This window comes from Paralichthys olivaceus, chromosome 7, assembly GCF_024713975.1.
Source record: "Paralichthys olivaceus isolate ysfri-2021 chromosome 7, ASM2471397v2, whole genome shotgun sequence".
NCBI lineage: Eukaryota > Metazoa > Chordata > Actinopteri > Pleuronectiformes > Paralichthyidae > Paralichthys > Paralichthys olivaceus.
In genome coordinates this window covers 10,975,964-11,003,761 of record NC_091099.1, presented here as the reverse complement: position 1 = coordinate 11,003,761, position 27,798 = coordinate 10,975,964, and the positions used below count along the sequence as shown (strand labels likewise).

The window sequence follows — 27,798 nt, the reverse complement described above, 5'->3', positions numbered from 1 at the left end:
GACAAAGCTGCCAGAAATCTAAGCCTTTCATAAGTGACAGCTGGGGAGGAAAGAATAGATCATTCCCTCACTATAGACAGTGCTGTGATATATCGTACTCTGCTATAAGGTGGCAGGACTGAGGTCTGAAGCGCACATGTTGTTTCTTGCCTGGTTAATGGGCTAGAAGCTGTCAGAGGTCATGTCAGACATGTTGTGGTTGACTGAGTTATGTTGGCCTCTCAGGGTGATGTATTTCTCTCCAGTTTCTCACTTCTTCTTGAGTCTTACTGACTTTCTGTGGTTTGCATCAGGATCCAGACATCAACAAATATGTGGATGCGTATATACTGAACTAAAAGTCTGCGCTGATTCTCCTACTTTTGGAATTTCCCATCCATCTTACACATAAACCAATGTTGTTTCACCACGTGACCCAGAACAGACTGGTTAGCATGCACCAGTGATGTGTGCTTGTGTCTCCATCAGAACCCCACTGTGTCTGGTGAAGCATCAGCTCGCAGTGTATTATCACTAGTGTAAAATGAATGACTCTATCTCTGCTCCATTTCACTTTTTCCACGTCTCAAAACATAGACATTATACAAAAGACAAAAACCTTGCTAAAGGAATGTAAGAAGGGACCCCTCCCACCCCACCCCTGTTCCAACCCATCAATCTCTACAATGAATGCACTGCAAAAGGTCCTTGATGTAATTCAAAGTGAATCCAGAGGCTCTATAACTAATTATTTGACTCTGTGGACACAAAGAGTCGACAACTCCTCGTATACAATGTCCACCACATGCGTCAAAACCCAAGCATACAAAGAAGAGTTGGGAGGCTTCCAACACATGGCAGCCATTTTTTTGTGCTGCTGTAAATATAAGCCAGAATCTGAGGTCATTAAGAAGTTTGTAGTCTACTATATTAAGATCATTTCAAGGATTTTTTTGTCATATGTCATAACTTTAGGTTTTGCCTTGTCAACATTTAAAATTGCAAATTTTGTTGAACATTATTTACTGACAGAGTAAAGCTCGAAGCTGATTTAATGATTAAAGTCGAGTAACTCGCCTAAACATTAATTCTAAACTTGACTCAGTTAGCAGACTAGTTTCAGTGCAACGGAAACAGCAGCAAAAAGCTATTAACTCCTCTCTGATTTCTGGATTCTCTCTCGCTCTGTCACTCATGTGTCAGTTTTTCCACTGAGTGTAGTGGCCCTTTGTGTGTGTCAGGGCGGTCCTCCTCACTCACCCGTGGCCTTGGCTGGGAGTCACAGGGGAGAGCTGCTTTTTTTCCATCAGGCTGAGGGGCATGGTGGAGCTGAATCGTAGTGAAAGAGGTCCCCTCAGCCACTGGAGGGCAGTCACACTCTGCTGCAGGTGTGACTGAAATGACAGAGAGCCGTGACTTCAAGCACCTTTTAGCATAGAGAACCAAGTATGCAACAGACGTTTGTCTCTTATAGTGGTTTAAACCGGGTTTAAATGCTACTAAGTTAATGTTGTTATAATCGTACCCTGCTTGTATATCAAAGTTTAGTAATGTCAGCCAATTATCAAGAGAATGCCAAACACACATATACCAACAAATACAATCAGCCAGTAAACATAGTGAATAACAACAGTGACAGTAGCAAGGCCTTCATTTAAACATATCTATCACATTACATTACTCACCACAATGTGTCCCTTTGTCCATGGTCTGAAGGTATCCTGAAAGTATGTGGCTTTGATTTACAGTAATATGTACTATACTACTATATATACTGTACTTGGTCTCTCTGAAAGTATCAATCTCTTTTCAGATGAAAGTGTGTGGCCTTATTTCAATATATTCTTGACTACTATACACTATACTTGCGGGGTCCGATAAAAAGATGATACTTATTATTATGGTTTGAGATAGAATAGGTGTGTGTGCTTGTGTGTGTGTGTTTGTATAAAGTCTCTATGCTGACATGAAGAATGCTGGAAACACTAAGTAATGTTCTCTTTGATGTGCCTGGACTAAAACTAATGATCTCCCACAGCAGCAGTTGAAATGACTACAGAGGTGAAGGTCAAAGCCCAGGTGAGACGTGCTGACTGACATTTGACCTCGGATCAAAGTCGACCAAAGTGTCGACAAATACAGTTATTTTGTGACAGAATATATCTGGTGTATTGTGGAGCTTCAGGGTTATAATGTTTATAGACATCTTAAGCCCTGGTGATCACTAAATGCTTTACAAACAGATAATTTTTTTATGGTATACATGTGTTTTTGTATTATAACCACCAGATGGCAGTAGTAGAACAACATACAACACAATCCATATTAAAGTTCTGTCAAATCCTTGAAAACTGATTGTTTGGATTGCAAAATGTTGGTTTTCTGTTGTTTCAGTATCTACTTGAGTTGCAGAGACCAAAAAAAACAAAACTGTAGTGTATCTTTCACTCAGCCACTACTGTCGATATGCAAATAGCGCAGTTGAAAAACTGTGGGGGACATATTTGAGCTGAATAGCCACATATTTTATATATATATATATATATATATATATATATATATATATATATATATATATAACATTATTAAGGCTAAGTTACATGAGTTTCTGAAAGTTTTTCTCATCAGTTTTGGAAATGTGCGCAGCAAAATTCTTTCAACATCTAATCTGATCCTCTTTTGTAAGGAGACCACGACCCAGTCCACTTTGAAACAGATTAAATGAGACCCGGACTTTATGAAGAGACATTTATTAGTTCAGTAGAATACATCACCATCATAATCATCACCGTCATCATGCCTAAAAGCAGCAGCAGCAGCAGCAGCACTTCATTTCCTTACCTCCGCCGTATGTCAGATGCAGTGAGGTGCCCTTTATTTTCTTTTAATAATGATGATATTATCTTATCAAACTCATCTCCACTGAAAAGTTCCTCAGCTCTGGTTCCACAGCTTAAAAATCTCTCTCTGTCACTGGCTGTTTCTCATGTCCCAAGGTCACAGCTTCCAAAAGCAGATGAAGTTTGCAAACGCTCACAAGATGATGTCACGTGACACAAGGACGTATTGCTGCAATGCTCCACTGGCATTGTTCATCGTTATGGACTGGTCTGTCGACAATGCGATCCACAGCGAGAATCCTGTTCCGATCTCGTTTATATCTCTTGTGAATACCTTTACCTCTGGATCTATCAATTATACAGAGTCCTAACAGAACTAATATTTACATCTTTGAAATAGTTAATATTGTGTACTGCATTAGCAAACAACAGAACGAGAACGATGACAACGTCAGACTAGTATACAATAGTACTACAATAGTATTCACATGCACTAGTACACAGTGTCATACTTGTCAAACATAGACCATAGAATTTATATTTACAAAATGTTCACAGCTACATTCTAGGTTTGTGTGTGTGTGTGTGTGTGTGTGTGTGTGTGTGTGTGTGTGTGTGTGTGTGTGTGTGTGTATTGTTTAATGGATAGCAGATTGTTATTACCAGAAATGTCTTTTTTATGGTACATACAGTAAAATGAAGTTGACACTGCACAGCCTGTGAGGATTATGGATATGACACCACAAAAGAATGGATATTGGGTTATTGCTCAGTGCATTTGATGTATAAGGCCTGTAATATTGATCAGTATTGATCAATAACTTCCAGTCTTACAAGTATCTATGATAACACAGTTACTTAAAGTGATTGGTCCAATTAATCGAATCCATCAAATCAAATGATAATTTGCAAAATAAAAGCCAGAAAATCAAAAACAATATTTTCACAATGTACATTATTGTATATCAATAAATACACATGTAGTGGAAACGAAGTGTGTACAAATCATACTTAAATCAACATGTTGTGCATTGACACGATGCAGTTAGCGGACGATGGCGGCCTGTAAATGACACTGGAAGAAATCTGGTGGTTCAAAAACAGAACAGAATCATAAACACCCGTCTTGTACGGTGAAGCTTATCTCGGGTATACACACACAGACTGGTACAAAATCTCCCTGCTTACAACTGCTGCTCAAAAACAAGACTTTCTCTTAAATACATTTCTATCTGGGGAAACGATACGAAGAGTCACAACAACTGCAAGCCATTCCCTTTAGTTGGAGGAGACGTAATAGATTACAGTATTTACACATCTTAGCTACATAGTAATATACGTCAACAAACAGTGACAGTTGTTCCCAGTTTCTTGCAGTGCTTGGGCTAATGTCTTCTCTCGTGTCCACTGATTTAACCATGATTAATACCAGAAATGACCAAGTATCCCATCTTGTGCTTTATTTTCAGAGTCCATTTACTCTCCAAACTTGTCTTTAATACAATCCCGTTTCCTCTTGGTTCATAGTTGTGAAGTAGAAAAGCAGTTATCGGGTATGTGTAGGTGTCTATTTAGTTTCGCACAGACAAAGACACCTATAGCATGCCATGCGACGATGCCATCGACACAGCCATCTGGACGTGGAGTCATTCCTATACTGTATGTATCCAGTTTGTGTGCGGGTTGACACTGACCCTCTGCAGTGCTCAGGCCACAGAGGCCAGCTGAGATAATATGCTCTGATGGTCTGATGTGATATAACATCCTGTTTCCTGCAGTCCTCTGTCCAGGCATACCATAAATATGGCTGCCCACGCATTAAAGCACACCAGCCAGCACATGGGGGAATTATATTACCTTTTTTTTCCAGTTAAACCTTTTTATCCAGTCTTTGTGGGAAAAGTCTTTATCTTAATATGAAGATAGAAGCTGGGTAAGTTAATCGGGGATACAGAATGAGAACTGGGTGCGGTTTCAGGTTTTGGGTGCTAAAAGTTAAGGTTTATGGGTCAGACACTGCGGGGCGCCCTCTCCAGTTCATGGGTCCTGCGGTTACGGCCTTTCTGCCTCTCTTGCAGGTGTTTCCACTTGGCTGCCAGCCCCTGAGCGTGCATGTGGGTGTGAGGGTTCACCAGCACCTTCTGCTGCTGCTGCTGCTGCTGCTGCTGCTGGTGCATTTGTCCCTGCTGCACCAGGTGGGCTTTCTGCCTCCTGTGTTTCCTCTCCCTCTTCCAAACCTGCTCGCAGAACTCGTCCACGGTGTTCAGGGTTGGGTGATTCACCAGAGATAAGAAGTCTCTGTACCACAGCTTTCGATTTGGAGATTCTCGAGGTGATGAAAATTCCAGGGTGGGGGCACTGGCTGCAGCCTCCTCGTCACGATGCAGCAAATCCTCCAGGCGCTCAGTGTCAATGACCTCCAAGGTCACCTTCAGAAGTGTCTGCATGAAGCCGTGCTCCACTGCATGGCACAGATAAATGCCTGAGTCCCTCTTGTTAAGTGTGCGAATCAGCAGCCCCTGTTCGGTGCGGATGAAGCGTTCCTCTGATTGCATCTGTAAAGTGATAAAATTGTGTGTGGTAGAAACAGAGTGAAGGACAAAGAGATAAAATTAATTAAATTCAACATTTCCAAATAAGCTTTTATGACACAATTCTTCTTGAAACTTGAATCTGTTATGACTCATGCTGTTTTAATTTGACAAATTGTACTTCAGTTGAGTCATCTGTGGTATTAAATATTAATAAAATAATAATGTGTTTTCTATAATACTCCTACTTACGTATGTACCATATATCATCATTCATTCAGATTGTATCTGAGCATATAGCTGAACACAGTAGGTGTTTGGTGTTTATGCTTCGACTTCATCACTCCCCCAGATGTGATTATATAGATATAATGGGAGCGATGAGCAAAAATCTGTCGGAGGATGCTGGGGTGGTGGAGGGCCGCTAGAATGACGCAGTATCAGCAGGGGCCATGCAAACGGAATGATGGGACATTTGTTGTAGCTTGAATAAAATAAAATCATGGAGGATTTTGGTGAGTGAGGTAGATCACATGATTTAGACAGAGCAGCTCAAGTTGGCTGCCTGAACTAGCGAGTGATGATTGTGTGCTGTGAACATTGTGTGTGAGTTGAGGGTGAACCAACCTCTTGTTTGCGGTCGTCAGTGGAACGCTGATACTGCCAATATGTCAGGGCTCTCTGAGACTTGGGACTGCATTCGAGAAAAGTGCTGCTGTTCTCCACTCCATACACAGTTTTATTCAGAATCGATGGCCCATTCAGTTCATCTAGATAAAAATCAGAAAAGGGATTGTTTTTGTAAAGGTTTTCTCTTGTTTCTTGCTGATGTTGGTTGTGGTCATGGCTTGGTGTCCTGTGTTTCCTTTTTTAAGCAAAAACAATGGAAACTGCTCTGAACAGCCACATCTTGTGAGTTATTCAAATTTTTCTCAGTAAAAAAACTGAGCTTTTCTCTGATTGAAAAGTACTGTCTGTTCCTATAACGATGACTGCATTTCACATCATTTCACATTACCCTGTTTCTCTTCTTATCACACATCATCATGTGCACATCATCATGTGAGGCAGTCACTGCAGGAATTTGGCTGAAAGTACAATTAGGGTTTTATTCTGGGACGTATATAAAGTATATTCTATCCAGGACATTGTGCACTGTAATGTCAGCGGTCCTCTGATTGATCAGCTGTTGTAAATGTCCTGGTTCTTATGTCCTGTGGTAAATTCAACAATTTACATTCAACTGGCTCATATTATTATCTCCTCATCATTTCAAAATACACTTTTTAAAATCGTTTTCTTTATAGAACATTAACTCTGAGATTTTGACCACACATGTACAATCAGAAGTGTTACTGATAACCATCTGGGTAGCAAAGAAGTATTTTTTTCTGGGGCTCAACAAATTCTGATTTGTTTATTCTTCTCAAATTAAATGAAAGAAACGTGACGTTAAGAAAGAAAGACTGTGTATCAGACCACAGTAGGAGTCCTACTCTGGGACTGAGCCCATAAACGGTGGAGGGCTTGGCGACACAGAGGAGGCTCGGAGGAATTCTGACCATGTTAATTATAATCTTCACGCGGACCAACTCTAATCTTCAGAAACACATAAAACACACACAGACACACCACAGCACATTCAGCTGGATTCCCTCCCCTGGTTGCTTGAGAAAAGGCCAGCAGCATTGAAACCATAGCTATGATCAAAATACAACTGAATCCTCAAGACAACGGCTCCTTTCGTTATTTAGCAAGAAAACTGGCGTGACATGTTGGTTATCTGCTTCAATAGGTCATTTGGAAATTGATTGTTTATTATGATGATCATCAGATTTTGTGAAATTCTATTGTGTTCTTACAAAAACATCTATGAATATATTAACGAATATGATATTTATGTACCGTTGTGTTGCAGATCCGAGCATTGTGTGAGTGGGTCTCCGTTCCTGATATCTTGTCTCCTTGTTCTCCTGCAGAAACACAAATATAAACACTGTCATGACTCAGCAGTTATGTTGTGTGCATTGGTTTGTGGGAATATGCGCGTGTGTGTATATTGGTGTTTATTTGAATGTGGTGTGGATGTGCAGCAAAAACACAGGCCAACTCAAAGAGATAAACTAACAGCAGCACCATAAGCATTATAGAAAAGCTTTAATTACAGGGTGTGTTCAACAGAGCAATTCAGATCTAATCAATCACTCCAGCCTCTTGTTTGCAGATGCAAAGGAGACAAGAGTTTCACGTACAGTATCAAACATAAACCTGCGGGTATTTTCTGTAAACAATAATTGAAGAAACTATGGAGAGACCAAAGCAAACAGGTAACTTCACCCTCCCTGTCTCCCATTGTTCTGACCGAGCCCTGGTGTGCTGGTAATTGGAGGACTGAGGAGTTTGCTGGCTGCTTGAATTCTTGAATGTAGGACTCTGGAGTCCAACTAACAGTTGGAACAGGATACTCTGCAGCGAGCACTCGGATCAATAAGCCCCATGGAGCTGTGAGTGGGAGGCTCCACACACATGTGCACATCCACACAGATCAGTGCGCTACTACAACCACACAACCACCGAACCTCTAACACCTAGCTCACCCCTGGTTCACCCAGACAGCCTGCAGACATCACTGACATGAATTCTCATTTACAGTAAACAAATGAGGTTATATTTTCAGCTTTCTGGTTGAAATACGACCTCATGCCTTTGGGGGATTTTTGCAAATATACAAAGCCTGCACTAAAAGTGTATTCTAGCTCCAGTCCTGCATCACAGTCTGCACAGGCTGCATATGTCCTTAATCTGAACATGAAACCACTTCTATATATAATTTGGTTTTACCTCTATAAAGTTTAATGTATATCTTAAACAAATGTGAAACAAGAAGTGCTCAAACATGTGTTCTAAATTTGGCATGTTTAAATCTAAAGCAGGTTGCTCTTTGCAAATCCCAACTGTGCTTCTCCAGTTACATGCGTCCTCTGAACGTGTGCTACTAGCAACTTTTTTTTAACTTCAACAATTCAAGGTCTTCACCTGAGCACCTGTCAATTAGCTGCTGTTGGATTCATCATATCTTTAAAACATGCTCAGTGATTTTACAGCTCATTCTTCATGGTGTACGAGGTGTTAAGCAGCTTATGAAAAAAATAGCAGGGTGGCAACATGATAATCATGAATGTGGAGTATGCATTCAGTACCTCTTGGCCATTGGAAAGTATCTGGAGCACTCAGCGCCATCCCATGCACAGTACGGGTCCCTCGCCAGGCAGCATTCGGCACAGGCCTTCCCATAAACCTCACACCGATGCAAAGGCATCTGGGAAACGCCGATGTCTGAGCCCAGGTACAGTTGTTGCTGTGTAGGCAGAAGAGAAAAAGACTCAGATATTCTTTGTCTTACAAGCTGCAATTTTGGCTTGGGTCATGGACAGCCAGTGTTCCTAGTACACCAGTGTTTGTCTTATATTTTCCAGTAAGTCAGGTATGTGAGCAGATCATCTCACTTTAATTCACTCACTTCAATTATCAGTTTTTAATCTCTCTCTGCCTTTCAAGTTGATGTGCTAGTTGTAATCTTTGTGTGAAAACACTTTGGTTATCTATTACTTTCACTGAACTCATTATTGAAGAAATATTATCCTACAGTATAACCCTGATGTTTTGTTCTACCGAACACATTCCTATAGTTTAGATATGACTTCATTTCATGTGATGTTCATTTAAATGTAATGTCATTAAATTTAATTTAAGCACTACAGTTAATACCTGTTTGGTTGAAAGTTCCATGGCTGTAATGGCTGTTGGCTCCTGTAAGAAATAAAAACATAATTGAAAATAATTATCAGACACCATTCTATGATCATACAGTCATCTTTAACCTTGGTACCTCATGTAATGCATGTGACGAGAGTATGACTTACTCTAAACACAGTCATTTCCTCCAACAGGACCTCCTCCAGGTCATGCCAGGAGCCTCGGGGGATTGATACCACTTTCAGAATCGTCCCGATGTCTGCACACAATGGAAGCACACAGCCTGAGTTAATATCTCTTCTATCAGGTATGTTTATCTATATATTTATATTGTATTTATTGTGTACCTGTGCCGATGAACATAACGTCATACTGGCCATCTTCAGCTTCTACTTTATCCACCACTATCTGGGTGAACTGGTAGTCCACATCCGTTTTGACTATGATTGGTCGGTTGTTAATAGGGTAGACAGGGTTGAACATGGCAGGATGGCTTCTGGCAAAGGTCACAACCTCATCAGGAAGGTCCTTAGTTGTATCAAAGCCTCCAAATGTCTTGCTTGGACACTGTGGAGGGAGGTCATTGTTATAACACTTAGGATGTAAAGAAGAATCAGCTTTAAGATCCTCAATCAATCCAGTTAAGGACTCACTGTGCCAGGCCGTGGGTACGGAACACGTCCCTGGAAGGGCACCCACTGATAGTTGGGTCCGTCTCTATGAGCGTAAGGACCGAGAAACACTCTCCTGATGTCTGTCATGCTGTACATACAAACAGCCGAACCTTTGAAAATGTTGCTAATGGGCAGAAAGAACGAGTCAAGAGAAAGAAAAGTGAGGTCTTCGTTTAAAACACAGATCATGCACTATGCTTTTATTTCTAAAACTTTTCCATCGTCACCCAAAGTACCTGGAAGTGGTAAAAGCTGCGTAGATGATTGGGCTCTTTGGATCCTTTGTGCTCATGAGGAAAACGTCCTCTGAAAGAGAAGGTAATACACATTACAAATATATCCTCCACTGAGAAGGTGGAATTTCATCTCCGTGAGATGACGTGTGAGACAAGTTTCCAGGTGCTGGAGCAGTCACTCACGTAGTTCATCGAAGTGGGTGTCTATTCCGTTACTGCCAGGCACCGAGCAAATGAGCCGAGCTTTCAAGAAGGTGGTCCACTTGTTTACGAGACTCCTGTGACCTCCCAAGTCATTCTGTTGGACAGATCACAGGCACAAGTTCAGCAGGGAGGTTCAATGATCTGGAAGCTACAGGAATAGCATTCCCATCATCACTTTCCATTTCCTTTAATGGCCATATAATGACAATTTCTCTTTAAATGTTCCTTTCCATTTCCTTTCTTAGCTTATACAAAAATATCATTATATGTTGAAAAATGAAAAAACTTGTATATGTTATATGTAGAATGAAGACTTGTAATTCCATTATTGCTGAAGGAAGAGGATATACCTCATTAGCCTTTGGTTAAGTGAGACAAGAGACTGTCTTGTTCTTAATCGTCCCATATGTGCTCCTTTAAAAAGCCTTTCCCTTAACAAATAATGAAATAAATAATAAAAACTCAATCAGGTGGAGTGAACAAAAACAAAATACTCGGATGGGCTAAAATCTTCCACCACGCGCCCTAATAAAGTGTGTCTGTGTGCCTCAGTGTATTGGTTGTTTTCCAGATAGCACACAAACACAATCACAGAATGCTAACTCATAAAAACTTTCCCTCTTGGTGATGATGTATGACAGCAAGTCCACAGGCCCAAATTAATACCATCTTGCATAATGGAAGGTTTGTCTTGTGATGAGGACAGCAGATTCTTGACATTCTGGTTAATCAGGCCTTTCTGAAGGAGCCCTGATATGCAGGATGGAGGGCTGAGGCTCACTCTACAGATCTGAAGTCAGTTTGGTGTTTTCCTGCTCAGTGGATAAAAATGGGATTTGGAGCATGAAAGCTGATTCAAGTCCAGCAATTTAACAAACATCCCCAGGAGCTGGAGGGTGTAGAAGACCTAATCAGTGCCAAAGCTTGACATTAGGATAACAGTGCTGCCATTGACAGGATCTTTTCCTCTCAGGTTCCAGTGACATTTAACGTTTCTCTCAGGTTTCTGTCTTCAGGGGTGATTGCACCGAGCACAACAAAGCCCACTCTTCTCCAGGCTAAAAATAATCACAGATTACAGCCCCTGAAAGCTGCCATCATGAAAGCCACTCAGACACCGATCAAGTGTTTTTCCAGATACAGCAGCTTTTTCGCATAATGTTGGCGTGAAAGCGTCTGTGTGCCATTGTCTCTCTCCTTTTGTGTGTGTTCTTTTGTGGGAGCCAGCTTGTGTGACCGTGTGTTGGTGTTTGCGTGCGTGTCGTACTTTGCAGAGCTGTCCGATGCGAGCGTGTGTGGCCTTCCCAGCATGCTCCCCATCCATGGCATTCTCTCTGAAGAACAGGTAGATTTTATCATCTTCTGGGTTGTCACTCTCTGGAATCTGATGAATGCCCACAAACCTGGGATCTGCAACACATACAGAGACACAAATATGAAGATACTTTAAATCAAGGTGGTAATCAATTAAATGGAACATTTTGAGTTTCCAGATGAGCTATAGATGATTGACTGAATTAAAAGTCAATAAGGAATTACAATAATGGTATGTGGGGACAAGCATGGATTCATTTCTCAACCCTTTGAAAATATAAATGTTTTTCAAGTCTGTGGCTAAAATTAGGGACCATCGCATCATGGGCACCATCTCTCATTCAGATCAGTTAGTGAGATTCCTGATTTCATTTTATTTGGCAGAGGTTCATATGCAAAAAAGTGAAACGTTATCATACAGCTACTGATAAAAACTCTACAACAATATTGTTTTAAAACTTGATATAGTCAAGATGACCAATGATTCCCTGCTGTTCTCTCACCATTCAGCCACCGGGAGTCGTGTTGCTCTGTCCTGATTGGATGATGCTTGCCAAGAGTTCGAAAAATTGCAAAATCCCGCCCCATGAAGTCAGCTGACGTTCCAGCGTACAATTCTCCATCTGAGAGAACAAGGAATTAATAGTGTTTGAGTAGGAACACTGGATGAGAACACAGTTTGTAGGTAGTGATGCAGGAGTTAAACCCAGGGGCATTGTTCAGGGGCTTAGCGGCACAGGTAAGAATTGGAGTCCTGAGAGATAACAGACAGTGACAGCTGTGATGAACATCAGGGGTGTGAAATTGACATTACCACAGAAGGCAGGGCCGAGAGGGAAAGGCGAGGGAAGAATGAACGGCTGGAGGGACGGATGAGGAGGAAGAGGACAGAGGTGTGATAAAGGGGAGTACATAATCATCATGCGAGAGGGGAGAAAGAAAGCGGAGAGGAGATGAGGGGAGACAGGCTAGAAAATGGCCATCTGCTGGGTTAAACAGCGAGCTGTAACACAATGTGACTGGTGATGATTGGGGGTAAAGAGGAAAGACATGTTCACACAGTCGTGCTTTATTTGGAGAAAATAAATTGAGGATTCAGTGTGAAGAAAACTCACAATATAAAGCAAAGTGTCATTGGCAATTCACACCCGCCACTTGAAAGAGATATATCCAGATTGAAAATAGAGTTTACAGGGCTGTCAATGAGGGGGTTCCCAGTGCGTAAATACAAACTACAGAGCATATCTGCTTGTAATGAATGACAGGAATGCCCTGTTCTGTCATTCACATTTACTTTAGACCCTTTACATCAGCTGAAATGAAAGAGCAGAGGTGCAGAGGGTGTTTTCATGACTCCCAGGTTTTTATATGACCTCGCTGTAACACACAGAAGAGCAGCACCGTGCATCTGTTACTGAACTCACCAAGTAGCATGGAGGCAGTGAGCAACTTGGGATCATAGGGACTCTTCCCCCGGCCATTTTCAACGTGAGGCTCCAGTCTGAACACACTGTCCTGAACATAGAAACACAGCACATCAGGAGTTGGTTTCTCTGGGAAACCCCAGAACTTTCACATTCAATTATTGAGAAAATTGCAGTGATTTAGCAAAATAAGCCAAATTCTCCATTAAATTTTTTTTTAAACCATGATGTTGCAAAATGCTTCACACATGAATCACAGGAAAAAAACGTGATTCACAAGTGCTGCTAAAATTAAATTAAAAAAACAAGTAGCTGTTTTAACAAGCATATAAACAAAAGAGAAATAAAAGTTTGAACCCGCAGATAAATAACACAGTATAATTAAAAGCATTAGGAGAAATCTGAGAGGATTAGTGAGACCAGTGCAGATGTTTACAATCATGTTTCCACCAGCACTCACTGTAACAAAGAAGGATCGAGATTGAAACGAGTAAATTGCATTACTCACTTATGACTTGATGACCTCAACACTCATACGAAACCCATCATGAATTACAACTCAAGGTTCTGATCTACATACGGTAAGTAGTTTTTCTCTGAGATACTTCCTGCCTCTAATTGTCCGTAAATAGCCATCTAATGAATAGGAAATGCACATTTATATGTCTGACTCAGTGGCATTTGAAGGAGAGAAGAGCAATTGCCTTTGCTCATACTCGAATGAACCCACACATAAGTTCCATGTTATGAGTGCTGCATTGGAAACCCTGAGTTAAATTTTCCACCTCAGTTTGCTAAACGAAACCATTTCTATGCACTTAGCAAATCATTTATAAGGAGGAGAATGCGCTCACACCCAAATTTCGTGTCATTTTGGAAACATTTAGCCCGTCTTAAGAGAAAATAATGGTTGAGGTGTTCTTTTAATAGCATTACAGTGTAACATTTTATAAAAAATAAGGACAAAACCTCATCAACGGACAAGTTTTCTTTTTTTATTGCATGAATCATACAAAACCTTTTTATAGCTCAAAACAAAGATGAAACATAATAGTTTTTTGACCGAAGGTGGAGGCTCTGTTCTTACCTCTGGTTTCTTGCCCACCTCCAGGTAAGAACACACAGGGTGGAAGGCTCCAGTCCCACACACATACAGGTGGGTTTGGTTGAACGGCTGCAACACCTTGACAAAATTTGAGCACTCCCTCTGAGATGGCAAAGATAGAAAGAGATAAAGAATCAGGAGGGATTTACATTGATGCAAATTCATTTTAAAGCCACATTTTCACAGAGTTCTCTATGAACTCAGCGACATGAGCGATGTAATTTCCCATGGAATTACGGTGAAATACGAATGACATCATAATAACAAACAAGGCAGTCAACAAAGCTTAACCATAATAATCCCAGACCAGCCAGAATAATATTACTTTACATTGATTTAATGTTGGTCTGTCATTGCAACAGTGATGTAACAGATTTCTCGTTATGTTTCTTAGTACTTATAATGTTACAGTATATATAATGTGCTTCATTTAATATTTTTGTTTCACTGTGTGTGTGTGTGTGTGTGTGTCTGAAACACAACAGGCATCTGTATAAGTCTGTACATACATTTCTCTGTGCCATATGGCATATTTCCTTGTGCCCTGGCAGCTCGTGTTTGAGCAAACCTGACCTCAAATAAAACTGGATATGTCATTACATACATAGTTGAAAAAAGAAAAATGCAGAAAAAAAAGAATAGCGCCACAAATTATGCATGACTAAGTTCATCTGGCTTTACTGGGTCATCGGCAGACAGCAATCTCTGTTTGTGTAAGCCTCTGTTGTCATTTAAGCAGCTGTCTTTCCGAGGATTTATGTAAGTATTACATATTTGTTACAAGCTGTGTCCCAGTATATATCTACCTATTGTCTTTGCAATATTTAGCATAGCAACCTACCTAGCTTCCCTTTTTTCCCTTACATTTGTGTATCATCACACCTTTCACACCATTTATCTCTTTCTTTCCTCTCGGCTTCCCGGTCTCTCTACACATCCCTTTAATTCCCACTCTCCCCCAGCTCCACAGTAGAAAGGACCACCCCTCAGGGAACTATATTCATCCTATCCCATGATGTTTATAGGAAAACACAGCTCTCTAAATCAGCCATACAGAACGGGAAAAGGACAGAACAGCAGAAGGGTGAGAGAGCTCGCCCTGCTCTGGCCAACGTCCAGGCTGTGAAGTCGAGGCATAAACCGTAGAACCATGATTTTGCATTCTAGCCTTGTGCCTTAGGCTGTATTGAAGATAAAATTCATAACACAGCCTCTCAGTGTGTTTACACATAGTTTCACCACACCACACAGAGTGTCTCTAAAACTGCACTTGGCCAGATACAGGGAGATGTGATGCTTGGCTTGTCATGCAAGGGTTGAGTAAGGTAAGGAGTCTGGAAAGGCCCTGGATTTTAAAATGCCACCACACAAGATGTTTCAGATGAAACTTTAACTTCAACCCATCAAATCGAATGGAATATTCTTATACTGAACAAATAAATACACTGCGCAACGTTAGAAATCCCAGATGTGTCAGTAGCTCTCGTTTGTTCCCATATACATTACTGCAGGGAAGAGTATAAGACTGATGGCTTTCATTAAAACTCTTTCAGCAAAGCTAGTGGGTTAAAGTACATTTCTATTAAATTCAAATCCACAAAAAAAGAAGATTGACTCCTTTCCCCATTTCCAGTAGAGGCCAGTAAGTCACGTTTGTGTCAGAAATTGTGTTGAGTTGCATCTTGTATGATATGAATCAAAATTGCTGTTGCACATTGTTGTGGAGATATAAAAGACAATAAGTGTTCCTGGCTATTTACGTGACACAAACTGGGTTTTCAATGTGCGTCAAAAGGTTGCACCAAAAAAGGTGCATCAACGTCTAGACTGCCAAAATAAAAAGGAAGAAGAAATTAGCTTGTTCACCCGGGTTTCATGTTTCTCTCACTGCTGATTGTAAAAACCTGTGTCTACTGAAGAGCTATTTGACCAAGGAGTGAATGCAGATTGAATCAATTCCCTTGAACAAAAAAGCCAGATGTTTGACGAGTATAAAAGTTTTAAAATCAAACCAAACTTTAAAAGACTAAGGTCCCAACAGACAAGTAAGTCACATCTGTTTATTTTGACTGGGGGAGATCTGATTGGTTGTTTAAATGAATAAACTTGTAAACTCTTTTATGCAGAATTTTGAGCACAAAGGGATTAACACAGAAAAACTGAAGTCTAATTACATGGGAACACTAATGCCGATGATCCCTGAATACGGTATATGTATATTATTCCAGCAGTACTGTTCTACCGTCAGGTCTGACAGAAAGCAGCATCATGATTTCCCTGGCTTCATTCTACAGAGTGCCCAGAGGCTTGATGAGTGATTAAGGTCACATGATGTTCTCAATCTTGGCTCTGAGATTACCATCAGACCTATGGTTTGCTACGTGATGTTTTGTCCATATGACAGATTAGATCTGTCAACACACTGGTATAAACAAGCTGAAACGTTGAAACAAATCTTATACTGTGATTAAAATGCCTGTAGATGTAGCACATACAGCCAGTGTAATACCAGTGTAAATACGACATGAGTTTTACTTTGGGACCTGCAGAATTGCACATTGTTTTAAATTGCGAACATTTCCAAAACATATGTGGGAGTGGAGGGGCAACCTGCAAACACCCACTTGCAGGATGGATGGTTTTAGCTCTTACCGAAAGATCTTTTCCTGCCCACTTGCATTCGTCTCTTCTGGTGGGAGAAGCTGTCCAGGGGATCTGCAACACAAACACATTCCCTGTGCATGTTAGAAAGGAATCACCTGCCTGGGAATACATTTTTTACAGATGTGAGTCGATGCAGCCGCAGCTCGTGTGCGTGCATGTGTAGATATGAGGGTTGAAGGGGTCACAGTGCGATTTGTTATCCACTTTGTTTCAGTTTGCTCCATTATTTATCCAGGTGTGCAGAGAGCAGCTAACATGCCTGGCACAGCGTGTGATCGTGTGCGGCCGCTCTGGTCTGAAATATTCATGGGGCACTTTTCTGTAGAAAAAGAAAAGACAGTCCCGAGACACCTGAGCCCCTGACCGGCATTAAGGATGTAGACGCAAACAGACCTGGAGTCATTAAAGGATGAAGCCAACGGACAGACTGAAAATCAGACAGTGATTTTTACCTGTGCATAGTCTTTGCTGATATTGAGGAGGTTGAAGGAGAAGATGTGGTCCTTGGCTCCTACGATGAGTCTTCCTTTCTCCTCGTCCAAAAGGAAGGTGTGATAGGATGAACTGTTGGCCAGACCTTCAAACGTCACAAGGTTGTTCGACTCCAACATGTCTATAAAGAAAAATGGAAGGAAAGTGGTGATCAGCACAATGTAATCGTCATTTTATGAAAATCCCACCATGACAGCTGAAGAAAAACCCATCAGGTTTATATTTATTTGAATTATTTTATTGAATTTACAGAGTCTACTATGATATAGAAAATCAGAAAACTTTCAATATATCCAACCTTTTTCCATCTGCCTACAATTTCTGTGACCACAGGTTCACCCATATATTCACCAGTCTGCTTGTTCAGTCGTAATGTGCCACATACATTTGAGGATCGCTGCTCTTAGCCTCCAGCACATGATAAATAAATCAAAGGACATACATTTGGTTGTCTCGCCCCTACACACAGATGTTCCTCTTTTTACCCATTCCGCCTCCACATTTGTATGTTTGCTGGAAATCGTACAGCTTGGCCAAGCGAGGCAACGGACAGATGACGAAGAGCCACTGCCAAGATCAAACTGGACTGGGCAGGTAATGCCAGCACTGGGAGCCAACGATCAAACTGCCTGCGAAGAGAAGCGACCTTCACCAGAGCAGCCGAGCAGAACTGGATAACACTCACTGTGGAAAACTGAGATAATGTCATATTGCTCCGTTAACTTTAGGATTACTCCACACCACATCAGCTATTAGGGAACATTACTATGGGCTACAGCTCACATTTTGTAGTGTAATGCAACAGACCTCTGCCAAGTCTCACAAAACAGCGACATTTGCTTGCACAGCGGAAAGCCAAACATTTTGTTGAAGCTCTCATTACCGTAATGACCTCTAAAGGGGGCACTACGATTATGACATTATAACACCTTTTGTGGAACATGTGAAGAAACATACACTTTCATAGCTTCTCCTCCTCACATTTTGTTCTCACCCACCAAGTCTAACCACACAATGACCCCCCCTCCCACGGACCACCCACACAAAAAGGGTGGAGAGTTATGGGACAGAGAGCAATTGATTCCTCTGGTGCTGTCTTTCTCTGCCTCCTTTCCTCTTTCTCTCTCTCTCTATCTCTTCCTCTGCAAGTAAATAACAACAAAAGCTCATGAATGTTTTAGTAGGGAGAATGCCCCCGCTCTCTGAAGTGTGTCAGAGCCCGAGAGAGTGAGCAGACGAGCTGAGGCAAAGCTGGTCTGAAAGAATAGAACGCTGGAGGAGAGGGGGCATCGCACTGAACGTTTTTACAGAAGAATTTCCAGGTTAAAACTGGGGTCATGACCAGTTGTTAAAAGGCTACTGCTTCAACTTTTACAGCAAATGAAGAAAGTTTAAAAAGTTTACATTTGCTACTATTCACAGTTTACCATTAAACTATGATAAAAGCTTCATAAAAAAGGCATCATGGGTAAATATGATAAAAGGTTACTTTAAAAAGAAAATAGTTTTGTATTACTTCAAATCAATATGTTGTTTATGATAATGTAGTTGTTTAAACATTTTAATTTGAGTTTATGGATATACTTTTACTTTAGCCATGTTGGTAATAATATCAGGAAGTTTAAAATATAAAGAGTGATAAGTCGAATGATTAAAATTTGTTTTTAAAAAAAGAAAATGTATAAAGTTAAAAATACAGATGTGCAAGATAATAGGAAAAAAAAGAAAACTTGGGTCTGGTTACAAACTTCTACACTTTCATCTAAATACACACCTGCCTCACTCTCATGTACACACACATGCACAGCCCTGTACACACAGGATGATGATGTACAACTGGTTGACACCCTGTCTTTATTGTTATTGTCTTGGTGATTTAGTTGGTTTCCTGTGGCTCAGTGGTGATGGGAGGAGGAGATTTAGTCAGTCTCCTAAATATAAACTCCTGTCTCTGTGTGACCCAGCCCTCAGGCTCCATGACTTCCCACTCCAAAGACTTCTGAGAACTTGACATCTAAACCTGACTTAATAAGTCCACCAGGATTTAAAAGGACTCTTGAAGTCGTAAAAGGCCGGATCTGCAGTCTGCCACTGCCCAAACCAAGAAAAGCTACATTCATTTCAAATCACTCATTAAATGCTCCTAGATAGTTAACTCCAATCAAGTCTTTATTTGTTTGTAAATCAACCTTGACTTGGGTTTTATCATTTAATTCAGGGATTATTGGACTCCTCACACAACCACTGTTTTAAGAATGGAAAGAAGGTGAAAAGAAAGTTGCGGTGAAATTATTGCTCAGCCGAGTCCGAAGCTGTGTCCCAGATTTATGTTTCACTGTAGCCATGGTGATAAATCATTAGCGGATCCACTGTAAGCCCTTCACTGACAGCACAGCAACACATGCCTGCAACCTCTGACCCTCTTTCACCTGCCAAGGCTGCGTTTGTGTGTGGGAGAGGAAGACAGAAAGAGAGGAGGGATCCTTTCTCAACATGGATTATTTTCATTTTGGCTCCAAAGAACAAGCAAATGTGTTTGTTTCTACGTGTTGGACACGATTCCTTCCCATTACCTGACATTCAGCGAGGTAATTACACAAAAAGAGTGGAAGGAAATATCCCTTCTTCCTTAAACTAAACGACAAACCATGCAGTGTGACTGTGTGTAATCTGCGTTTATCTGAATGAAATGAGCAATTTCTAATAGAATAAAAACACTTGTTTTATAAACAGAAAGGTGTCAATGAGCTGTAGGGAAACTCACTTCCTCTCAAACCACACCCCTGTACAAGAGCAGCATCAACACACACACAAATGTCTATGGGAGTAGTGTCCATGGTAACAGGCCATTCACGACTGTAGAGACTAGTTATCAAAAGCTAATCACCTAGAGACTGATACTCTGTGGGTGTGTATGTGTGTGTGTGGTGCATGTTCTTATGTGTGTTATTGGAAAGAAACAGGATGTTTCCAGGCCTGACCAGAGGTGATGGTCTCTACATGTCTGAACTGGTGTCCCCTCTGGTTAAATATAACAGGTGTGTATGCTCACATGCATGAAGCAACACTTATTTTTCCCCTGTATAATCTTTATCTCCATACAAAACCTCCTCCCTCCAATAAATTGTGAAGCAGTTGACCAAGTTTCATTGTAACAATCATATAATCTTTAAAGGCTGGTGTGATCTTGTGCCACACAGAACATGGTCCTCTAAATTGTGGGGTCCGGAAGATACAGACACTTTGACATGGACAGACAGATAGACATAGACAGACAGGTGGATGGGCTAATGTGTGGCCTGTAACAGGTGTCAGCTGCTGTCCTGCCATCTTTGACCAATTTTCACTCATTCCCCACAGTTGTTATTAGCCTGTCAAGAATCCTGCAAATCTCACTTTTTACCAGCTGCCCGTACTTTTACTCTTTCACTGTCTCTCTTCACTCTCCCAATTGTTTTAATAAAACTGGTTTACCGCCTATCCTCCTTTTCCTGTTCTCTCCATTTTATCCCCTCTTTCATGCTGTAATGAATTTGCGAGTGGGAGACAGAGAGAGAATAGCGCAACGTGATGTAGAAATGGGAGAGAAAGAGAGAGAGATATAAGGGGGCAGATGGAATGGATGCAAAGAATCAACAGTCCCTTGTGAGACTGATAAAAATAAACTCTTTTACCCTACATTCTCTCCGTCTTTCTCTCTTTGTCTTTCTCAACTGGAGGGCACAGAGAGCGATATCTAAGTGCTTCCACAGAAAAAAGCAGAAACACATCTCAACAATTACCCGTGTGAGGACGTACTGTATATACAGGAAAACTGACGCCCGGCTCCTGCTTCAGTAGCTTCATCGCTCACATGGCTGATTGTATGATTGCACACTGACAAAACACTGCGTCACCGAGTGCACACAGACATTGATTCGGTCAGGCTTGAGGGGAATTGACTTCATGAGGCTGGTAATTTGTTCAGTGTCTATCAAAAACACCTCCTTAAGCTCTGTCACGTATTGTTTAACAAGTTGTTCTGCAAATATGACTGATTTGCTGTAATTGTTACTGAAGTAAGACAGTGACTTAAAGGGTATTCATGAATTGGTTACATTAAATTTGTGGTTTAATAGATGAGTTTAAAAAGTTTAATGTAATGAACCACCGTGAAACTAAATTGATGACATTTCACACCAGTTTGATGATTGCATATGTGATTTTGCTATTATTGATAAAGTAATATTGATTCAACCATTTGGCACAGCTCCACATGACACTATGTCTGTTTGTCTCCCAACAGCCATGAGCAGCAGAGATTACGCAAGCGGGCACACCGTGAATTTTTACTTTGCAGCTGGTACAGATGATGACTAAGTCAAATGACTACAAAGGTTCCTCTGAGAGAAATACCAACCATACAACCTTGACCCAGCCTCCAGTCAAGGGTGGATTTCAAGGAAGCCTATGAACATCCTCTGAGTTTACAGGAGTCCATGCCCTGGCCATTCAGGGCCTGTCAGGATTCATACTGTACACACCCCAAGAAACCCAACTCCGCTCTGAAGATTCTTCACGTTCTTATGGATTTAAGGTCTTAAATAGAAGTTCTCCATCCTCCTACTCTGATTAAAAGTCTTTTCACATCATGCTTAACACAAAAGGAAATATGCGTGATTTCTAGAATGAATATAATTTACTGTCGAACCATTTTACCCATGTATGTATGTATGGACTTGTGTGTGTGTGCAAGTCCTTGGCACTGCTCAGAGAAGGGGTGGACAGCTCAAAGAGAAAGAGTACTTCTGGCAGTACACCGGCATACTATAAAACTGTCGTACCTCTTGTGGCTCATATGGACCTCTTACTCATCTGAGAATCCACCAATCCATCCTTCAATCTCTTGTCAATTTATGTCAATATATATGTACATAGAGCTGCTGTCCACTGTAAATCCAAGGCCTCCTACTACATCATCAACACCCCATCTTTTAGTTGTTGATACAGTTGGACCTTAGCTCGTGTTTGTGTAGCCATGGGGTACCATTGTTATCCTTCCCCCTACTCCACTGCCCTTCTGCCCCTTGTCCCTCACTTTCAAAGATGTGGTGGAATCTCCTGGGGTTAAGCAAGGAGGGTGGGGATTTGTGTGTGTGTGTGTGTTGGTTATCAAGGGAAGCTGGTATGTACGCTTCAGAGAGCTTAACAGTGTCCACTGAGGAGATCACACTGCGGAGGAGCAGGCTGCTGCTCAGGTTCAAGCTTTTGGGATAAACACTTCCCTGTAGCGTTCAGATGAGTTTAGTCTCCGGTAGAGTTAAAAACATATGTGTGGAGGCCTGCACCGGCAAACACTCATTGGTTTGGACACACAGGTTTTTCAAGTATTCCTAGTGACCTGTAGGGGTCAGAGTTCCTTCACCTCTAGGTGCCATGTGTCACTGATCAGACGTTACTTCCTCAGGACTGCGGAGCGTCTCTGGCTGTCTAGATACTCTTCTGTCATTCAGGACAATAAAGCGTCTGATTTCCTCCTCTCCGGGAGTAAATCTGAGTTAGCCTCACCTGTCAGCTGGGTAATAAATAATTTATACAACGATATAAATGATTCATGAAGCAATAATGCCATGTCACTTACCTAATGGGTCCTACAGTGGATAATGTTTAATGAAATCCCCCAGTATCATGTGAATAATATTTTCACCACGTTGCAGCCATGAAAATTATACCTGCTCACTGGAAGCTTTCTGCGGAGGATGGTGCCAAATATTGTCCCCGCCAGCCAAAATGTAAATGATGATGTCTAATGGAAATATTGAATGTGGAGACATCAGCCAAATAACCAGGCTTGCGAGGCTGCTACCTGAAAGTCTGACTTGTAATAGAGATATCACTGAATGGGCGTGTTTCACCAAACTAACAGCATGTGGTTTTAAATGACTGATACGCTCACAGGTATCATTAGCTATCTACAGATGGCCATGTATTTGGGTGCATGTGAGTAAGTATGTATGTGTGTGTGTGTGTGTGTGTGTGTGTGCATGCTTGTGTGTATAATTATGGATCTCCCAGTGCTGAGCGAAAAGCATTTCTCTTTGGGAAAGCCATCTGCTGAAACAGACCTGCACCATTCATCCTGAGTATAATTACCATGCAGGGAAGAACAGAGTGGAAAAATGACATCCAGAAAAAAAAAGAAAGGGAGCGAGGGAAATGATTCTAAACTGCCAGGGAGTCTATGTCTGGCACCACTTTTCATCGCAAAACTGACAACAGCGCTTGATCAAAACTGGGACAGAGAGACAGGAATAAAGAGTGAATCAGCAACTTCAGTAATAAACAGTTCAGTTGTGCCAACAGAGATACATTCAAGCAGAATTTCTTCTGATTTTGAGAAGTTGCTCTCCTAAATGTCACTAAAGTGCTCTGTGACAGTAAACGTATTTAATTGCTCCAATTAATTCCTTCTCCAGAACCACACTACTTTAACACTGCCACAAGTTTTCCATGATAATTACACTTTTTTACTTTACTTAACAGATAAACAATGTAATTGGATATTGAAACCATGTTGAAGGCAAACTTTCTTTAGAGGTCTATGTTGAAAAGTGGACCTCAAGTATTTGACTGAAATCAAGATCAGAAAATATGTCACACAACAAGTGAATACAACCTCAGGAAGCTCAAAAAGCATGGTACCAACTTTTTTACTCTTGGCATTTTTACAAGAAAACAGCAGAAGCATCTCTCTGCCTCACAGGGACATACGATCTCACAGCAACAACTTCGATCACTTCACCAGCTCAACATATGTGGATCAGGGATTTAAATCTACAAGATCAAGACATAAGTTCAATGACAAAGCTAACATGTATCACTTACCTTTATAGAAGAGTTTTAGCCGGGGGACGTTGTTCTTGGTTTTGGTCTCTTGGGCTCTGCTGCCCTCCATCCTGAGCAGAACCATCCCAAACAGCAGCATAATGCTGCCCCAGAGAAAGCCCATGGTCTTGGAGCAATAGAGGCCGGACAGGTCCTTTAAATATTCTACTCCAGTGCAGTCAGTTTCAGATCTGGTGTAGCAGAATTAATGCTGTTACTGTTGTCCTGTGGTAATGAATAAATGCTGGTGGGTCAATCCAGACTTGTTCTCACTAGATATCTCCCTCCTTGCAAAAGTGAGAAACTCTTTCCTGTTCCAGGAGTTAAAAGCTAAAATTAGAGTCCAACTCCAGGGGAGACGGATCCTGCAAAGCAGAGTTGGGGTTATGGGTCAATGTCACTGCAAGAGAGACTCCCACAGCAGTCCACAAGTCCAAGGTAAACCTAACAAAACTAAGCACAAATATGAGTTTGTCATTGTGCTAATACATTACACGACGGAGGAGAGAGTCTCGGTACATCTGCCATAGTTTTCTGTCCTGGTTCCTGACCAGCATGAAGCTCTGGGCGAACAGCAATCCACGTTAATGCTGAGCTTCTACCTTCAGCTAAAGAAAGAAAGACAGGTCCAGTTTGTTTCAGCTGTTAATCCCGTCTGCACTGACTCTGTCTCTGCTCCGCTTTCATCTATCTGTCTCTCTCTCTGTACTGAACATTGGTTTGGATTAGCACAGCACCACTCAGCGCAGATCAGGTCTGTCCCCACTGCACAAGGCACAGAGAGCAACTGAGAACAGCTGAGGCAGACAGCACAGTCAGAGAGAGAGAGAGAGAGAGAGAGAGAGAGAGAGAGAGAGAGAGTGGAGGGGGGGTTGAGAAAAGAAGAAGAGTGCAGTGTAGGCGGGAGAAAGGGTGAGAGAGCATAGAAAGCATGAGAGAAAAGAAAACTGTGAAAGCAAAAGTAGTAGGAGAGGAAAGGTTGGGTCAAGGCGAGAGGTTAGGAAGAGAGTGAAAACAGGAAAAAGCAGCAGGACATGAAACTGGAACATTGTGAGGATTTGATTATATAGATGAGACTGCAGCTGAAAGTTAGTTTTCTCTCTTGCATTGTTCTGTTTCGTCTTCTGCATAATGAATGGTCTACAAATGTTTTAATAAATATGCACTTGTGCTCAAAGGTATTGTGCTGTGAAGTCAAGAGAGTCTGTGTTTTATGTGGTTAAAAGTCCATTACTTTTAGCAGTCTATTGTTTAATGTATCACAAAAGAATATCAGTGATCCCATTACAAATTACAGTAGATATAGTGTCTCTCCTGTGGGTGAAGAAGCCAGACAAAGAGACTATACCAACTGCACACTATTTAAGCGTCTCCCTCTCAATGTAAAATATCATCTTACCTGAGTCTGATGGATTAGTGGTAAAGCTGCCGTAACAGCGTCGCAGGCTCGTGGTTTATATAGAGCGATCTGCACAACAGACTAACGCGGCTTGTCAGACTCATCTGTCTGGTGATGGCGCCGCTTCAAGTCTAAGAATCTCATGGAAGAGCACAGAAGTTCCCAGAATGAGGGTACATTTTAAGCTTTATTCAATTTTCATGCTAAACAATCTACACCATCTGTCAAACTGTGACAAATGACATTTTGTGGGATAACAAGGACGTCGTTGACCAAAAGATGTCATTACCATGTCTGTAAGTTTATGTAACTTGGGCATGGACGTGAACAAGTGTAAAGCAAAAAAAACAGCACGTGTCCTGCTGACATAACCCACATCTTACGTAGATACAGGGTCCCAAAAACATTACAAAACCGAATGAATGATATTAGAAGCTTGAGTGGGCATTTATTGGCATCATAGTCTAAAGGGGAGTTCCCTGTATTTTCATCCCAAATGAGATGTCAATCTAACCGTAAACAGTGGACCCTCAGTGAGCTGATTCCTTCTCGTGGTGAATGATAATGACTTTGGTGGCAATGGTGTGGTTAAGACCTCTAACTGGCTATATCCATCTGGATAAAGAGCCATCAGACAGAGGGAGGAGAGCTGAACTAATCTTGTAGTGAGAGGATGGGCCTCACGGTTATGCTAATGTAAACTGGCGCTGGGAGGTTCAAGGGAGAACACTGGAGACTACGGGGAACAAGTGTCACGCCACAGTCTCTCCTTCCCAAACAGACTGGATTAGGGCCTGGAACAGACAGATCCTGTTCTTTGCGATGTGGAATTGGCAGTGTTGACGTACCAGTTCATTATTCCGAGGATCATGTAACACAATCTGCCATAACTAAAGCCAGACGGAGTGATTGTTTGAGGTGAATTAGCAGTGAATGGCCCAATTGAGAATGTCACTCCATAGTCCCTGCCATACTCCTTTGCATGTTGATAACAGCACAGTGTTTTAATGCATTTGATGTCCATGTGCTAAGTGGATAACAGGAACCGTAGCTTCTTGTACTCTATGTCACATCACTAATTCTGTCTAAACCCTGAAGTACTGTCCCTTATGACTGTTTGATTCTTATTCAAATTGCTCATGCAGACTTTGACTGTTAAATCCTCTTGGCCCCTCTTCAAAATAGACAGTGGTGAGAATGCGGGGGGCTAATCAGAGCTTCCAACTTTTTTGGAGGGGGGGGGACTTATTTAACTTGTGGAGAGCTGTGGTATGTTTGGAAGTGGGGTTGATAAGGGATGTGAAGTAGTGGCAGCAGTGGAGATCTGTCGTTACCCACTGAGAGTTGGAGCCCCACATCAGAGTTCACTCAGGCCTACTTAAACAATACCCTCCCCACCTCACCACACCTCCTGCCCACACAAGTACACCCCCAACCCTCTGATCTTCCCACATGAGAGCTGCTTTCCTCTTCTGCCTCTCTCTGAGCATCACCTCCCCCCACTCTACACAGGCACATACATTAACCCCCATCTGCTTCCACGTCGCCCCATCTCTCTGCACCTATACCCCCCAACCAAAAACTCTCTCCATCACTTTCTCCATTCCTCTGTCCATTCTCTGCCTCATCCTGTCTGACCTCCACCTACTCTCGACAAGCCTGGGAACATAATCCCCTAAATGAGAGGATTTGGCTCAGCAAAATGAACCACAAGCCAAAGACAAGCAAATTAACCACATTTGCCGCCCACCTACCATTTACAATACCAGCCTGCATAGTTTAGCCCTGCATCCACCCACCCAGGCGTTGTTAAGATTAGCTTCATGACAGCCAGAAGTGAGTGATTAGAGCAGGAAGGGTGCAAGAAAAAAAGAGAGCCTCACACCAAAAGCGCATGAATAAAAACTATCAAGAATAATATTACAGGTTCAAGCAAAGAAGAGCCCGTTCTAAATGTTTTTGAAACGATTTGTCAAGGTACTCATATTCCATCTGCCTTTCAGTACCTCTGAGTGGAATGGATAAGAAATTTAAGAATACTACTGCGTGAGATTTAATCCTCGTTCCTGAGACAAGAAGAAATAAAGGATTCAGTGACGCAGTTTGCCCCGCTGCCATGGATATTGGGTTACTTCCTATGACAGGCATAAAATACATACACACACACACACACACACACACACAAACATGCAGTGATCAGAGCCAGCTGGGTGAGCTGCCAGGTCTCGGTATGAAGGAAAAAGGGAAAGCCATTCTTCACCTTAGGAGCTATAGAGATCAGCTGAAATCATCGACAACGTACCCCTGGGGCTTCTG

At 41.6% G+C, this 27,798-nt stretch overlaps 1 protein-coding gene across 3 annotated transcripts; it reads right to left on the bottom strand.

Annotated features, from left to right (window-relative positions):
• Window positions 1-2,712: 2,712 nt before the first annotated feature.
• Window positions 2,713-26,662, bottom strand: sema3ab (sema domain, immunoglobulin domain (Ig), short basic domain, secreted, (semaphorin) 3Ab). 3 transcript variants are annotated; one of them, XM_020078900.2, is made up of 18 exons: window positions 25,483-26,662; window positions 24,084-24,691; window positions 17,180-17,340; window positions 16,716-16,778; window positions 14,046-14,165; window positions 12,959-13,049; window positions 12,038-12,157; window positions 11,488-11,630; window positions 10,200-10,314; window positions 10,017-10,086; window positions 9,760-9,904; window positions 9,454-9,673; window positions 9,274-9,365; window positions 9,119-9,160; window positions 8,551-8,708; window positions 7,256-7,323; window positions 5,978-6,120; window positions 2,713-5,374 (listed from the first exon to the last, which is right to left on the bottom strand). In XM_020078900.2, exons 2-18 carry the CDS (start codon window positions 24,205-24,207, stop codon window positions 4,829-4,831), a joined length of 2,421 nt encoding a protein of 806 aa, XP_019934459.2. In that variant the 5' UTR covers window positions 24,208-24,691; window positions 25,483-26,662; the 3' UTR covers window positions 2,713-4,828. The 3 variants fall into 3 exon arrangements, with proteins under 3 accessions (XP_019934459.2, XP_069384110.1, XP_019934461.2); XM_069528009.1 differs by lacking the exon at window positions 25,483-26,662 and having other exon boundaries at window positions 24,084-24,448; window positions 24,578-25,434; XM_020078902.2 differs by lacking the exon at window positions 25,483-26,662 and having other exon boundaries at window positions 24,084-25,434.
• Between the last annotated feature and the right edge of the window lie 1,136 nt (window positions 26,663-27,798).

Coding starts and splice junctions, on each gene's coding strand:
- sema3ab (XM_020078900.2), bottom strand. CDS start 24,207: ATGGGCTTTCTCTGGGGCAGCATTATGCTGCTGTTTGGGATGGTTCTG. Junction 9,905..10,016: donor GCAGCTTTTACCACTTCCAG/GTACTTTGGGTG, acceptor TCTGCCCATTAG/CAACATTTTCAAAGGTTCGG. Junction 5,375..5,977: donor CTGACGACCGCAAACAAGAG/GTTGGTTCACCC, acceptor ATCACTTTACAG/ATGCAATCAGAGGAACGCTT.